Consider the following 17,947-nt stretch of genomic DNA (forward strand, 5'->3'; position numbering starts at 1 on the left):
TAGCATCCTCAAAAAGTAGAACTGTCATGTGAATTTGCTCCATTCTGCCTGCAAATCAATGGCTTTTTAAGGTTTTTTTTTTATTATGCATTACCACAAGAATTACCATGGCTCAACTTGCCCCATGGTCGCTGGCACAAATTACCCCAGTCCGAACTTAATGCGATATTTTCATGTCCACACATTTCTTATGCATCCATCATCTAAAAGATTATGACAAGAATGAGAATCAATACCTGGACTAACAATATTATTCTTATTTCTTTATCATATTCAAAGACGTGTGCTGGTAAAAAGCACTTATCTATTTCACACCCTTTTTAATTTTTTCTACTGAAATTTGTATTTTTCCCTCCAAAAAATTATTTTTGTTTCAAAGTTGAAAACAATGTGGAAAGGTTAAGGGTTATGAAATGGGTCATCAATACATGACACCACCACAATGTCTGACTCATTCATTATCGGCCTGGGGGTGGTGGCTCAACTTGCCCCTATGCTCAATTTACCCCGCCTTTTCCTATTCATAAAAATATCCGACTCAAAATTGTGGAAAAATAATGAATTTAGGGCATTTAATGTGACGGCCTCAAAATGCAGCCTTTCTCATCAAAATCCCTGAATCGTGTGCAAAGTGAATAAGTGCGCAGACATGAGGTACCATTTTTTTTTCATTCTGAAAATGACTGCCCAAGGTTTTTTCAAGAATCTCTTATTTCCTTTCATTTTTAATGAGAAATTTGGTAAACTTACTTTTAATTTTAAGAATATAAGAAACACTATTACTAGTAACCAAAAGATTTTGTGAAATAAGAAGAAATTCATGTTAAATCTTAACTCAAATTGTAAGGTCACAGACTTGGGGCCCACCATCATACCGGTACTAATGTGTCTTGAAAGTTGAAACCCGGGGAGGGGGGGGGGCACTCAGTATATATAATGCATAGTGGGTATGTGCCACGGAAAGGACCCCAATTTTTATACTCAAAATTTCTGTTCCAAGGCCCCCGTTTTTTGGTCTCGCAATACCTACATACTTACTACATTTTTGATCAAGTACCCCCCCCCCCGGGTCAAAACCTGCCTGATTGGACGATGCATGCTGCCATTTTGAAAATGAAAAGTGCTGTTCTCGTCATAATCACGTGACGCATGTGATTATGACTTTACACCAGTGATTGTGGCAATCGTTAGCTTCGTACTTTCTTGTCTTTTGCTCTGAAATTATGTCTAAAAGATCAGATTTTTTTGCATTTTGATATCATGTCATTATTTGATGAGATTTTGTCGATATGGTGATTTGATGACGATATGAACGTTTTGACCCCTCTATCGTACCCATACACATGAAAACCAAAAAACTCTCAGCATCATACACCCAAGGGTTCACACATGCCGCTGTGCACAGAAAAATCAAGCCATAGAAGTCGTGTGTTGTTGACACCAGCAGTGAGATCCCAGCACGCGTGACCAACTAGTGAGAAATCCACTGCCAAACGCGGTTCATGGTGTGATTGGCATCATAAGATTCTTTGAATTCTAAGTTTGTGATGGTACCAAACTTGTTACCAATTAGCAAACCGCAAAATACCGCCAGCGGGAAAGACTGAGGCTTGCACTGTCCTCAATCTGGAAAATTCAGGGTCAATGCGGAGACTGTAGTCTGTTAATAAGGGGTGTTTGGTGATTATGTAACAGATATTGATGGACCTTTCTTGCCCTTTTAAACCCTGATTATGGCCCAAGGCCCCATCTGTATTATTGCCTGATTATCCTATGTTTAGATCTATGTTTACCCCTGCTGTAATTTACTCCAGCCCCTGCTTGGCCTTTTTGTCTCGCCTGCATAGCAGAGCAAGACTGTAGGCGCCACTTTTCCGACGGCGGCGACGGTGGCGTCGTCAACATTGAAATCTTAACCAAGGTTAAAGTTTTGAAATGTCATCATAACTTAAAAAGTATTTGGACCCATTTTATGAAACTTGGACATAAGGGTAATCAAGTATTACTGAACATCCTGCGTGAGTTTCAGGTCACATGACCAAGGTCAAAGGTCATTTAGGGTCAATGAACTTAGACCATGTTGGGGAATCAATATCGAAATCTTAACCAAGGTTAAGTTTTTGAAATGTTGTCATAACTTCTAAAGCATTTGGACCTAGTTCATGAAACTTTGACATAAGGGTAATAGTGTATAACTGAAGATCCTGCCTGAGTTTGAGGTCACATGACCAAGGTCAAAGGTCACTTAAGGTCAACAAACTGACCATGTTGGGGATATTGGAGGAATTGTCATAACTTTGACATTTTATGGATCTAGTTCATGAAACTTAGACGTAAGAGCAATTAAGTATCCCTTAACATCTTGTGCAAGTTTCATATCACATGATCTAGGTCAAAGGTCATTTAGGCTAGGGTCAACCAACTTTGATAATGTGGGGGGTATTGGTGGAATTATCAAACTTTAAAGTTTATACATGTAGATCTAGTTCATGAAACTTGGGACATTAGAGTAACCATGTATCCCTGAACATATTGTGCTTGTTTCTGGTCACATGACCAAAATCAAAGGTCATTTAGGGTCAATGAATTGTTGAATTTGCATCATAATTTAGAAAGTGTATGGATCTACACATGTAGTTCATGAAACAGACATAAGGGTAATCAAGTATGAATGATTGTTTTGCACATGTCTTAGGTCGCATGATCATGGTCAAGTCAAAGGTCATCTTGGGTCATGTTTATGTTTACAGCCCGCACCCTCACCCATAATTGCCATTATTACTCGTCCCGACCCTTTATTAGGCAATACTCCTCTCACCAAAAATAATTTGCCCTGTCAAATTCCAACACTCAGGAAGTTCCTTGTAAATCATCTCTACATGAAAACAGATTTCATCAAAATTTTAAGAATTCCTGTCCGAAGTTTGCAATATTAGTCTTTTATATATTATACTCATATTGACAATCTGTTGAAAGTTATCAGTTCAATCTTGAATTTGAATTTAAATTCAAATGACAATTTTGTGAAGAGTGTTATTAGAAACATGAAATAATAAAATCACAAATCACTTTGCACCTGGTGGATTAATTGTATTCCAGGATTTGGAAGGCCAGAAACGCTATCTTAAAATATTCTCAATGTTGAATATACTTGTTTAGGGGAAAACTAGCAACAGAGTACATCCTTACAGAAGTGAACATTCGTCTTTGAAATGCAGATGATACCTGTGTGGTATACATGTACTATACCATTGGCCAATTCATTGATCGGTGATCAGGCAGGTTTCTTGCATTATGATGGTAATAATAAATCAAAAATGGTATTTTTCAAAAATGGTATTTTATCAAGAATGTTAGCAGCATGAACTGAATTGTACAGAGCTTTTACATGTAAACAAAAGAAAGCATAACTACAATAGTACTTAATAAAAAATTATATTAAATTCTATTATACAAATATACATGTATACAAAGCATGAAGAAGTATAAGTCTTTTGAGGGTAATAATGAATGCCGCTGAGCAAGTACTTCTGCACTTGACTAGTTCATTACATATTCATCTCATTTGCATGTTTGCATTTTTTGTAGAAAATTATATTCTATGAATTTGTTCTTGTGCATTCGAACATCATATCATTGATGATACCTGGATACTTATTTGCTCGTAATGAAATGCCCCATACACAAGAACAAACATCATTGTAACAAATACAATATTGCATCATAATCTCATTGCTTATGTAATTAGATTTGCATATTTTAATGTATATATTTTGTTTGAATAATATATTATACTAGTTTAAGCAAGGAATGTGCCAATTGACATATTGTTGGTGGTTAATTACCTCGTACATGTAGTTTGAATAGAAATATTTTTAACATACATGTTAATACAGTATGCATGTCATTGCATCACAACCTCATTTACATATAGCTTAATGGCATTTTAAATTTGCATAGATATGGAGCACTGTTGGTTTAATCAAAGAATGGGCCAGTTGACATATTTTTGTGGTTAATTTAGGACTTAAATTAAAGGATAAATGACTGAGTCACAGTGAATGATTGTTATTCTTTAGGTGCCTCAAAGTTATGAGTTATGCACCCTCTTCAACCAGTGCCAACATTCGACTGCCAAACCTATCAAAAGCCACCATATTCTATCACCACAACTTCCACCATTATACATATCTGGCAAGCTGGCACTATCACTTATGACTTATGACTTTTTCTCAAGATAGTCCACATTTTAGCCAAATTTTGTTATTAAACATATAGGCCTACATGTAGAATCTACACCATATTTCAAAGCATACACAGGGGTCCTGTGACCCTGGGAAGCCTGGATGCTGGGGGTGAAGCACCCCAAGATTTTCCTGGGGAGTGCTGCATGTGTTATTTAACATAGGCATGCAGCACCCCCTGGAAATCTGGTAGGAATGCTAATGTAACAAAAATCAAGTTCAATTTGTATTGAAGGTATTTGCCTGTCCAATTTATCATGACCAAAATGACTTTCATTTTGTATTGAAACCCCCTTTTTTTGCTTGTCAACTTTAAACTACATGTAGCAGCCCCTGTTAAAAAATGTTCCCAGTGCCCCGGGGCGCTTAGCTAAGGTATACGAAACAGGGTTGCCCCTCCCCCCCCCCGGCCCCCCCAAAAAGAATGCTTTAGAAATTAACAAAATCTGTCGCTGATGCCATGATTCAATATGATGTGAGTGTTAATTGCTGCCACAGACTTGGTAATATCGTTTGCAGTGCATGAGTGAATCTTATACCTTGGTCACACTTGCTCTACGGCGGCCGTACGGCAAGTTGAAAACAGCCGTTTTAACATTTTTTGTACCAGCTGCATATTTATAGGTGTTTTGAATTAAAATTAATAAAACGGCTGTTCTTGACTCGCCGTACGGCCGCCGTAGAGCAAATGTGACCAAGCTATTTAGTACTCTGTCCAAAATAACCTTACGCCTTGTGATCAGAAATTAGTATCTGAATAAATATTGAAGTTCTCTGTGCTGAAACTGATTTGCTCATCTTGATAAATTCAAGGATTACTTATTCTAGAGAGTTGGAATTTGTGTTCAAACATAAAAATGGAAACTATTGTCCTGCCCTTCGAAAAAAAAGCTTGAATGCGTATCTTCATTTGAATTTCATTTGACATTAGGAAATAAAAAAAGTTAATCCCTATTCATCTCTTTTCTTCAAATTGTTTACTTTTTCATTTATTCATTGTGTGAGAATATTTGAAGAGTAATCCTATACATGAAATTATCACTTGTTGTATTTCAAAGAATGTGAAAGATCACCATTTTTTAAAATACTTTTGCCTGAACTGAATTTTACTGTAAGTAGGATAAGGAATCACTATTTTTTCCTGATTTGTTTCCATCTAAATCTTCAAAGTAGGCTTTCAAGTGGTTTTCTGGATTCTTAGAGGACCTTTGTGTATGGACAAATGTAAGTACAAATTCAAATTTCTATTAAAAATTATATTATTTGGAGGATCTGTTTTGGCCATTAAACATAGCAAAAACTAGAGAACCAGAGCTATATTGCTAAACTATTGCAGAAAGAGCTCCATAAGAAAAATGTGAAAGATCACCATTTTTTAAAATACTTTTGCCTGAACTGAATTTTACTGTAAGTAGGATAAGGAATCACTATTTTTTCCTGATTTGTTTCCATCTAAATCTTCAAAGTAGGCTTTCAAGTGGTTTTCTGGATTCTTAATAGAGGACCTTTGTGTATGTACAAATGTAAGTACAAATTCAAATTTCTATTAAAAATTATATCATTTGGAGAATCTGTTTTGGCCATTAAACAGAGCAAAAACTAGAGAACCAGAGCTATATTGCTAAACTATTGCAGAAAGAAGAAATTTTAATAATGGTTTCTGTGATGTTTTGGGTGTGTTTATGCTTCCATTGCGAGGACAGAATCAGCGATTTCAAACGTCGATTCAAAGCGCCGATCGTAAACATGGTTCTGGGAGTTTTGTTTATGCTTAACTTTTCAGAGCAAATCATGATCTCAAGCTGGCTTCACATGAAGCGAGGTCAAATTGGGCGTGCCTTTTTTCGAAAGTTTTTTTTCTCGATTGTTGTTATTACGTAGAGATATTAACATGGAGCAATACGACTGTATTTGCCCACGGATTTTCAACTCACCGATCGTGGTTCTGTTTATACTTCCCCAGAAAGCCTGATTATGGTCAAACGAGGTTTACAAACTCACCTTTTTGTGAGTTTACGATTGGCGTTATGAAACAGTGTTTAAATGAAAGTAAGCATGGACGCAACCAGGTTTTGGACTCATCACGTTTGGAAACGCTGATTCTGGCCTGAAAAGTGGACGCATAAACTTGGCCTTTGATGATCTTGCATATTTCCCCAAAACCTTACATCTATATAAAATGGAGCTCAAATTATGGTTTCAATGACGTTTTGGTAGTATTTTTTTTCCATTCCTGTACGATATTTGTACCAGAAGATCTTGCATTGTGTATTTCCATGCATCCATGTACCTTTATGAATGTAGTAGTACACACAATGTATTCAAGGGGTCAAAGGTTCATCTTTATGATTAGTTAAGTTATTGGCAAGTTATACACAGATTTCATGCCTGACTGATTACCCTTTCGTGGTTGCTTGATCAGATTCTGAGTCACTTTGATTACCACCAGATTAAGTTCAAATCTAATTAAAAGTTTAATTGTAAACAAAAACCTGAAAGTAAAAAATATTATTTTTCTGTTTTTGATTTTTCTAAAGTTATGGGAAATTTATACACTCCCAGGCCTCGAAATAATCGACGGCCATGGCCGTCGATGCCCCCATTACTGGCCGTCATGCCCTTCTTCTTTTTGCTAAAAGTTACGGCCACTAAAAATGTGCCCTTTTTTATATGGCCGTGGTGCCCTTTTTTTCTCATAAATGTGCCCTTTTCTGATATATAATGTACCGTACCCCTTTTGAAAGTCTGCACCTTTTTTTCTGAGCGAGGAAAACTTTTCTCCGATCTCAAAAAGTATTCAATACCTTAGCTTTACCAGCGACGTCCAGTGCATGTATGCAGTCTAGTCCGAAGCCGCGCCGAACGATGAGCTAGCTATACACAGCTGGCCGGCCGGCCGCTAGCGCGCTTTACATATGCTATGTAAGCTGCAGCATAAGAATGGACGAGCACGAGCTCCGTATGTGTACTACACAAATGTCGGGCACGCTGTACTGTCCTGGCGAGCGTGCGCGATGCGTAAGTACAGTACTTTGAATGGGAGTGTTTCATAAAGCTGTTCGTCAGTTACGAACAACTTACGAACGACCGGTGATACTTTCTTGGGTGCTAATCAGATTCACATTTAATTACATGTAGCTCAAGAAGGTATCACCAGTCGTGCGTAAAGTTCATTTTTGCTTAAGTAAATAATGTGGTTTGGTAATGAATCTGATGTATAACATCGACTATGGAAAGCCCCCCCCCCCCCCCCCACGCCGCGAAACTGTAACACCTACAAATAATTTATTACATGCCCCTTAAAAAGTGGCCTTGGTGCCCTCTGCTGCCTGGCTTCAGTGAAAAAGTGTCCCTCAAAAAAGTGGCCTTGCCCCCCAAAATCCTATTTCGAGGCCTGCACTCCCATGATTTTAATTGGGAAAGAAAAAAACAACACTCGTAGTGTTTTGATAGGGAAGTTTTAGTATAGCATAAGAAAGGGGTCACCAGTAATGCATTTATTACTTGCTACTTTATGATGTATTTTACCCTGGTACCCTGTTTTTTCACTCAAGTACAGGCTTAGGAAAGGGATTGTTGTTGCACCTGGGCCCTGTGGCATAAAAGTAACTATATATTTACCATCCAGTGGTAACTAGACTAACTACCGTGGCAACGATGGTTAGCAGCCAGTGAAAATGAAGGATTCTATGGAAGTTGCCATAACTTTATGCAATGGGGCCCAGGACATTTTAGTCAATGGATGGCTACCTGTTTTGGAGTTAACACAAGGCTCGACATTAGCGGTGGCCCGGGGCCACCAAAAATTCATCTCGGGCAACCATTATTGAAAAAATGTGTTGGTGGCCCGAATCGGGCAACCAATAATTTTCAAAGTAGCGCAATTTTTCTCCCGATTTTGCATGCATTTATCAACTTTCTGTACAGTTCAAATTGCAAGCCAATTCGTCATGCGTCTTTTTTGTTAATCTACACACAAATACACACACACAAAGATTGCATAGTCATGACAGTATGTAGGCCCACCGCTAGCATACAGTAACTATATTCAGCCGGCCGCGCCAGCTGTCTGGCTGAGCTTTGCATGCATATCATGAAACCACTGCAGCTAGCTAGCTAGTGCGCGAGCAGACTATTCAGACTCAGGGTGCTGCGATATGAAATGTTACTGCTAAGAAATCTTCCCCAGAACTTTGGAAATCTACATCGAAGTCACATTTTACACCAATGAAATGCCCTTCTATAGTCCATATTACTGAAACCTGATTAATTGTAAGCATTAAAAGGAGGAATTATGACCTCTCTTTTGACTCAAAAAGACCGATTCCCAAATGCATTAATACACAAAACACATAGGTGAGTACATCACAGTCCCATATGTGCATTTGTATGTATGTTGATATTTGGTTTATTTCGAAGCTGTGTCTCTTCGAGCCAAAAATAAATAGGCCGCTCTTTCTTTCTTCTGACTTCTTAAACCACTCTTAAGGAAGTAAATACTTTGGGAAGGCATTTCATTGATATGACATGTGAATTTTGTCAAATATAGGGAAGGAATTTTCTCACTGTTTTTTCCAGATTAAACTTTTGCCATTTTATTTTTTCTTTCATTTTTTTACAGTGATTAAACCATTTATACCCCTTCCCATTGAAAATGCCTGATTAAAGAACATGTTTCGACTGAATGATAATAATTTCCCCCATTTCTTGATAATTTTGTTTTATTTATTTTTCTTAAATTTTCTTTTGTTTTTTCTCAAATTTTTTTATGACCTGTTCTTTGAGTTTTTTTTCTTCATTTTTCTTTTGTTTTATTTCACTTAACATATTTATTTTTACAATTTTTGTTTTCTTTTTTCAATACAGTCATATAAAAATTATTTTTGTTTATTTCCCCCTTTTACACATTGTTCTAATTCTGCAGCATGTGATTTTCTCCTGCTATAATATGCTGGAAAAGAGAAAATAAACTGGATTTGGGGCCTGCATAATCTAGGCTTTACAATCAAAAAGGAAGAAAGGAAAAATCATTGTTTTGTAAATCTATCTGAGTTTGCACTATTTATTTACTTTACCATTATGAGTATGTGTCTATACGGGGATTAAAAATCTACACAACCTGGGAACAATACAATTCTTTTATTCTCTTTCAATCATTTCATATTTACAATGATAGAACAATTTATATATTACCACAAAATAAGCAAAGTAAAATAACAGCAAGCACGATTTACATATAATAAGATGTACAAAGAATAGTGGTACGTGTTAGTGATTGCAGAATATTTCGGTTTGTTTTATTCATTTTTAATTAATGTTTTTCTTTATATTTTTCGGGCCACCAAACTTTATTAGTGGGCCACCAAATAAAATCATTTGAAGGTTTTGGTGGCCCGAACGGGCCACCACCAAAAAAAGACAATGTGGAGCCTTGGTTAACATATAACTTAGTTCTTGATATTGATCATTCATTTCTGTATCGTGTTATCAAACTATCAATATCAATAATTAATGTCCTATGGCCAATTTCATATAAGACTTTATAGTACTTTTCTGTTACATTACTTAACATAGTAAGATGGCTCAGCATCCAATCAGTATAGTTAACATAATTGTAACCCTTCATGGAATGGGACAAACTCTTCCTGCACAGGGTAGATTTAAATAAAAAAGAGAAAAATCAAACAAGCTTAACACTGAAAATTTCATCAAAATCAGATGTAAAATAGAAAGTTTTAAAGTTTGGCTTGATTTCACAACACAGCACATCCTGATCATTAGGGGAAGGTGGGGTAAGTTGAGCATAGGGGCAAGTTGAGCCACCACTCCCAGGCCAATAATGAATGATTCAGACATTGTGGTGGTGTCATGCATTGATGACCCATTACATAACCCTTTACCCAACCATACTGTTTTCAACTTTGAAACAAAAAGTACTTTTTTAGACGGAAAAGTACAAATTTCAACCAAAAAAGGAAAAAAGTGTGTAAAATAGAGGAGAGCTTTTTACCCACACACGTCTTTAAATATAATAAAGAAATAAGAACATTATTGTTAGTCCAGGTATGGATCTTCATTCCTGTCATAGTTGTTTAAATGATGGATGCGTAAGAAATGTGTGGATGTGAAATTATCGCATGGAGTTCAGACTGGGGTACTTTGAGCCATCCAACATGGGGCAAGTTGAGCCATGGTAATTCTTATGGTAATAAGAATTTATAAAATTTAAAAAAATTGAAAAGCCATTGATATGCAGGCAGAAATGTGTAAATTCACATGACAGTTCTTTTACTTTTAGAGGATGTTAGACTGTTAATATTTATAGAGAATTAGCAAGTGAAAAGACTTGAAATGAAAAAATTGACATGCTGCTTCTTCCCGCATACATTTTGTACAGAGTTTTTGTGGCTCATCTTACCCCAGAAGGTGGCACAACTTACCCCACATATGGGGCAAGTTGAGCCATTTGACATTGTTTTTTTCAAAGATCACAATGAATTTCAGTGAGGGGCTAGAAAGTTATATATGGGTGAAAAATATTTCCCAAGAATGAAATTTAAAGGCAAGGTACTTATTTCTACAATATTATTAGTCATATCAATACTAACATGCAAAATGCAAAATGTGTCACAACTAATACCCCGCCTTCCCCTTTACATCTGAGGGGATCAATAATATCACCCTCTCACTGTTACTCTTTTGTATTTGAATTATGAAATACATGTATATATGTATGTTAATCTGTCCCCATTTTCATGTAAAACAAAGCTCGATTCCTCGATCCCTAAACATGTGGAAATACCATTAGTTCAACATTTTGTGGTTCAGTCAATAGGGTCCTTTTTGCCTAAAATGAAAATTGAAATTTTGCATAATTCAAAGTATTCAAATAGTGAGTGAGTGATATCATTGACTCTCTAATGCTGATACATAATTGTCTTGTGAAAAATATGGCAAAAATTAAATATCAATTATCATAACTTTCTTATTTGACTTTCGATTTTGATAAAATTTGCAGGGTTATGCGAGTTTCATTTTGACCTGTATTGATTCAAATCAACCTTTTCCAGGCTTTGCTTTACCTTAAACAAATTGTGTCAAGTTTTAGAAATCTGTAGGATTAGATACTTGATATATTTATAGCATGATGAATCTGCTTTCCATTCACAGGATACGCTCTCTTCAGCCTAACCTGTTCAGTCGTATCCTGCATGTGTGATCATGGTCTTTATGAATTAATTGCTTGTGCTTAAGTAATATTAATAACCTGCTAGCAATTTGAGTGCCTCAAGCGTGGATGCTACCGCGTCGCATTTTATTTTCACCGACAAGTTGCTCTCCATTAACAAAATATAATTTTCACCATTCCACCTCGTTCCATTTAGTGATCCCATTTCGTAGTGTCATAACACTAAAGAATATTATACACACTAACAATGCTTTGATCAATTAAACAGGATGGTGGGTGCTTTGGGTATAATGACACAATTTGTACAAAAGGATTACCATAAAATCAAGTGCATGTACTTCCTTGTACAGTGTATTAATTTAATGTTTACACACTACATGTATCTTTGACAATTCACATATTGTTTTTATACTGTGAAAAAATACTAACTGTTCATTTCCCTGTTCCTGTATATAAAATGTCTGGTGATAGCTTTTTGAAGCAACATTACAATTATGCCTGAATTCGAGTACATACATGTAGTATGTCATATAAGTTTGAGGAACTACATGTATAAGATGTTTGATTGTGATCAGTACAAGATTTGGATTTTTTTTGTACATGTACCTGGACATGTACATTGTAGCTGGGAAGTACATTTAATTACAATATAGACAAGTACTCCATGCAGTTGAGGTTGTGTGTACTAGACATTTGTATCAACATTGCATGGTGCTGTACTTGGTTACTGGTATTTGATATATATTATGTTGCAGCTATTGAAAATAAAAATTACTGGTACAACAGAAAATAAAATGTTCACAGAATTGAACAAAACATACATAGAATTATGAGAAATTATGAATGAAAAAATGATAAATATAGAGCTGCCAAATTATTTTTTAGGAAAAATCAATAATTACAGAGTAATGAGCAAATGAAGATAAGAAAAATTGTTGATAAAATGCCCATCCGTTTATATTATGGTCCCACATGTTGTTTCCTGTGTTAGCTATTCAGGGAATTGTGGTAATGAAATGAATATAATTTTAAGCAATCCTGAATTATTTTTATTAAAAAAATTTGTCGTGCTAAACAACCACTCTGGCATATAATAAACACTTTAGGATTGCTTAAAAACAATTTCCTATCGAAATTCGATACCAGAAGTTGTACTAGCTTTAAAAGAAAAGTTAAGTAAATGCCATTGTAGTTAAAATATTTTTTTGAAGAATAGATTCTGTACATGAATAGCTTAAATAGCCTTTTAATTTATGTCTTTACACTGTTTGGATGGGTGGTGGTGTGTCAAAGGGGAAACACACCCTTTCATCCAAAGTCTCCCAGTTTTGCCAAAAGGGTTCTTTGGGTCACATAGAGTTTTCTGGAACACACCCTTCCATCCAATGCCTCCCCCTATTCTGGCTTTACCACCCAAAGTGTTTGTTTAGCTTTTTATTTTAAATTATAGTCAACTGAAGTCAATTATATTCAAGCCATTTGGTCTAAAGGTTTTTTTGGTCTAATAATGATTTGATTTAATTATCATTTGGTCTAATTATCAAATGGTCTAAAAATATATTATCAAATTTGCATAAATTTTTCCATTGCCCAGTTGTTGTAACCGGGCATGGATCCAGGGGTCCGGACGACCCCCCCCCAAAAAAAAAAGAGAGAGAAGAAAAAAAAAGAAAGAGAATGGGAAAGAAGGATAAAAAATAGAAATAAAGATAGAGAACAGATCAAGGGAGCCAGGCCAGAAGGGCCTAGCCCCCCCCAAAAAAAAAAATAGAGACAGAAAAGGAGAAAAAGGGGGATACAGAGGGAAAGGTAGAAAAATAAAGGAGAAGGGGAGAGAAGAAAGAACAGAACTAAAGATAGAGATACAGATCCAGGGGGTCTGAGAGGCCTTGATCCCCCCCCCAAAAAAAAATAAATAAAGGAGGGGGAAAAAAGAGACAGAAAAGGGGGAAAAGAACAGAAATAAAATAGAGAACAGTTCCAGGGGGCTAGAGGGTCTCCCCCCCAAAAAAAAAAAGAGAGACAGACAGAAAGGGGAAGTAAAGGTGAGAAAATGGGGGAGGTAGAGAGCAAAAAAGAAGAAAAATAAAGAAAAAAGGGAGAAGAAAAAATAGAATTAAAGATTGAGAAACGGATCGGAGGGGGGGGGGGTCAGAGGGGCCTTGCCCCCCCCCCCTTTACGGGATGCTCCAGCACCAATCCAAATGGTGAAAAACATTCAATTTGTGTGAGAAAAGCTTATTTTGTTATTTTGTAGCAGTTGTCATTGTTCAGTGATACATGATTCTAAAAAATCAAATTCCCATGTACTAATAATATGATTTTTTTTATTGCACTGGCTTTAGGACAAGATATGAAAGTGATATTCCCCTTTTTATTCTGATAGGCCCAGTATAATACGAGTAGGTACTATTGGGATTATATCAATGAATGACATGCATGCACTGGAAGCAAATCATTGAATTATACTTCAACTCAAATTTTGATATGAATATTTGAAATAATAATTAGGTGTGAGTCGAACTAATAATTCCAATCGTGCCTGGCCAAAGCTGCCAGTCGTAATTTTCTGTAGACTGGTGGACTGATGAAATACATTTAGAAATTCACAATATCTTAGACTGAATATTTGAGAACTTCTTTTCTTTTTTTTATTAGATTTCATGCAACCAAGTGAAGTGGCACTAATTATGGAAATGAGATTACTGTGCAAGACTCTCTTTACTTGCTTGAATTTATTGTCCTGTATTACATTACAATCTCATTGTACATGTATTCCAGGTTAGCGTGTACTATCATATGTGTTTACTAGTAGGCCTACTATACTGCAATTCTTTGAATTTCATCCTGTGGTAGCTGCTCTATGACTTCAGCAGAGTATTAGTGCAAGTTGCAAACCAGCAGAATAATTTGGCTGGACACATTCAGAAGGCAACAATATTGTAATGTTACAGGATGATACATGTAGATTAAAGCAAGAAAATTAAGAAATCATGATTAGTAATCTTATTTCCACAATCTCACTTGTTTAATTGAAATTTAGAAATTCCATATCATGTGAAAGTTTTAATATCAAAATTTAGTTCTTAGAGTGGGTTAACTTTACTTTTAGTCTTCGGAGACAATGAATGTCTATAGATGTATTTCTGCATTGCACCAGTCCACCGGTCTCCACCGAACAATTACCAGCAGGCACGCAGTAAAAAAACAGGCAGTTATGACTCGGGCATATTAATGATAAATCCTTGTTAAACTGAAAGACCTTTTAATTAATTTTGTTTGTATTTTCACAGGTAAAGTAATGATACATGCAGAATTGAACAGTATCACATTCAACATGTAGAAAACGAGCAGTGGTGAAACACTCTGATCATGGACCCATACTGGAGGCCACCTCCAGTGGAGAGGGGTGGAGAGAAGATTCTTCAAGAGACCCATCAGAACAGACCATACCATTCCTCAAGCTACCCAAGGAGACCTGGTCGAGAAAGCCAGGGCAGGGGAACCCATTTCTCTCACTATCGTGGAGGACCACAACCTCGCCCAAGATTTTCTAGCAAACCCTCTTTCGCTGCATGTCTGAATTCTGCACAAGATTACAACACTGGGAGAAGGCATAGAGGTGCAGGTTACCACTCTAGAGGGACACCAAGGTCACATGCATGTGGTAGTTCATCAGATGGGAGACAATCGATCCCAAGACTAAAAGAGCACCCACCAAGTGGCCCAGGAATGCACCGTTTCTCACCACCAAGAGAACATTATACGATGGGTAGGCCAAAGGTTCGGAAGAGTATGCACCTTTTTGAACAGGATGAGAGATTGCAAGGACCTCCACCAGGACAATATCGGTATCATGAATCAAGCAGTACTCCAGATTCTGAATATTACAGATCATCTCATACTTGTTCATCTCCACCAAGTCAACAAGAAAGGGATGTGCACCCAACTTACAGGTCACTAGCTTCAACATATACAATGTCTGGGACCAAAGGAGGTGAGCATTCAAGGTCCCATTCTCAGTCACATGAATCGGGATATGCAAGTTTTAGGACAGAACCATTTGAGCATTGTCAATCAAGGCATCATAGTGAATCTAATTCTCATGGGAATAATGTTAGACATGGGTCATATCACTCATCTGACACAAGGAAGAGACATCACAGTGAATTTGATATCAATTCCCAGAGAGTAGATCAATTCAAAGAGAAGTCACATGATCGGTCAAGACATCGGAGTGGTCCTTCCTCAAAGAATGATAATGTAGAAAGGAAGAAATCACAACAGTATCCACAACCCAGATCAAGAGGTCATAGTGAATCTAACGATAGATGCAGTAAGGCGGATCTTGTTTCTGGTAGGAAGGAAACCCCTGAGAAACCTCAACAGAGACAAAGATCACATAGTGAATCAAGCTCTAAGTACCATTACCTTGGAACCATCAAGAAAAAGAAATCTACTAAAGAATCACCTAAAGTGAAGTCACCCGAAACAAGGAACGTCTTGGAGGGGGCAGTAGACGAAGACTTGCTGGTCAGCAAACAGAAACACACTATGTTGTGGTTGTTAAACTCTACTTCTTCGGAACAAGGGGAACAGATCACTCCTTCAAAACCAGTGAAGCAAAAGGCACATGATCAAACTGTATCCCCAAATTCAGATCCTCAAAAGTCAAGCTTCATCGTTGTTCAGGATAAGAAGGGCTGGGCTAAACGGATATATAGTGATGGAAGCAGTGGTGTACTGTCTGGAATGGAGCCTGTAGGGAGGTCTTCATACAGTTCAACAGACAGTAGTGGCTGTCTAAAAAGACATGGTGAGAGTAGCAAAGACTTGCATTTGAAGAAAAAATTAAAGTTGCAAAGGAAAAACTCTAACACAGCTTCATCAAACCAGGGTGGTCCTAGCTATGGAGCAATCTTAAGCATTGCAAAGCAAAATTTAAGTACTGGACAACATCCATTGGATGGTAATGATCAGATGCAGGTACCAGACAGAATCAGAAGAAATTCTCATCAAAGTAGTTGTGACACAGAGCAACGGCCATCAAAGCACAAGCTGCAAGAAGGAGTATTTGATTGTGACATCGACAAAGTTGAAAGATTGTTCAAAGAGTCACTGGCAGCAGTGCCAGAAATGCAACAACAGTCACAGACATCTGCTGACAGGCATAAACTGAAGAAGCAGTCTTCTGCTGAATCCCATAATAGTTCGGAATCACATGTGAAACCTTCATCCACTAACAGCATGGATGAGATCTCCTTAGAAAAGGTGGGAAGACTATTTAATGCTTCTTTGAACATAGCATCAAAGACTACTGAATCAGTCAATTTGTCACCCCAAAAGGAGCCCAAAGCCTTCAACCATCCCTTAGATGAAGCCCAATCACCTGAAAGACCCCAGTACACCTGCACTCTTAAAAGTACAGAAAGCAGCTCAGAACAAAGTGACAAGCACATTACAATGTCATTTCGCAAAGTTGTCCAATTGTCCAAGAAGGCTCTAGCTGGCCGTCATCACAAATTTCATGAGAAGTCCATCAAACGACTCCGCCTCGAAGCATGCTCAAGAGCAGTTCGTATTCCTCTCAAACGGCTCCGGTTGAAGTCAGATAGGATATTTCTCACAGATGAATTCATCGAGAGACTAGGAAGGAACTCCTCATCGATCATTGTCAACACTGCAAGGAAGCACAACTTTTCTGAAGGAAAGAAACAGACAGGCAAGTTGAAGGAGTGATAAAAAGTTTTTCATTTTCTTTCTTTTTTTTTAAACTCTTTTGCATGTAAAGTGGTGTACATGTATTCTAATTCATCCATGAGAAAAATATATTGCATCATCTAGAAAATCATGTCATCTGGATTTACAATTCATATGATAGAATACTTCACCTCTGATCAGGGAAATTACATCGGGGCTTGGGGAGATGTAGCCCCCAAAATCTTCAAAAAAGCCCTGGCAACTGTAAAAGAAGCCTTAGAAAATCCCCATTCATTGCAATGTTAAAGCTTATTCGATGTTGCAGGTTTCTGCAATAAGTTGTTAAAAAGTAGCCCTCGTAAAAATTTTTAAAATGCCTACCACTAACCCTGAATGTTTCTTCAGTTTGTGTGAATTATCCGCGGGAAAACAACATTTCTGATTATCATATACGCTTGTGTCATTTTTTTTTCAGACGTGTAAGTCCAGGGGGTGTTTCACAAAGATTTAAGTATGACATAGAGTCGCACTTAAATGTTGACGCGTACATGATATGCAACCCACAATCTTATTGATCAATACACAGTAGTGCGCATCCTCTTGGTATGATCTGACCAATGCTGTCATGCCTTTTATACTGCGTGCAACTAGGCATTTATAAGTGCGACTCTAAGTCATACTTCAATCTTTGAGAAACACCCCCAGGAGAGGTTCTAGCACATTCCCCCTTTGGAGAAAGATTCTCTGTGTTCACACAAATGGCCTACCAAACACCATTCTCAAATCACCTACGTAAATTATACAGGTATATGCG

The 17,947-nt window shown here is 37.0% G+C and overlaps 1 protein-coding gene across 3 annotated transcripts in view; it reads left to right on the plus strand.

Moving 5' to 3' along the window:
* Window positions 1-17,947, plus strand: part of LOC121424911 — a 57,275-nt gene that overhangs the window by 12,410 nt on the left and 26,918 nt on the right. The window contains exons 2-3 of one of the 3 annotated variants that reach the window (XM_041620796.1): window positions 5,415-5,468; window positions 14,727-17,155. In XM_041620796.1, the coding sequence (XP_041476730.1) occupies window positions 14,806-17,155 (2,350 nt within the window). In that variant the 5' untranslated portion in view covers window positions 5,415-5,468; window positions 14,727-14,805. The remainder of the gene's footprint in view (window positions 1-5,414; window positions 5,469-14,726; window positions 17,156-17,947) is intronic. The other 2 variants (XM_041620797.1, XM_041620795.1) reach the window with 2 other exon arrangements.

The sequence above is a fragment of the Lytechinus variegatus genome, chromosome 12 (assembly GCF_018143015.1).
Source record: "Lytechinus variegatus isolate NC3 chromosome 12, Lvar_3.0, whole genome shotgun sequence".
Taxonomy (NCBI): domain Eukaryota; kingdom Metazoa; phylum Echinodermata; class Echinoidea; order Temnopleuroida; family Toxopneustidae; genus Lytechinus; species Lytechinus variegatus.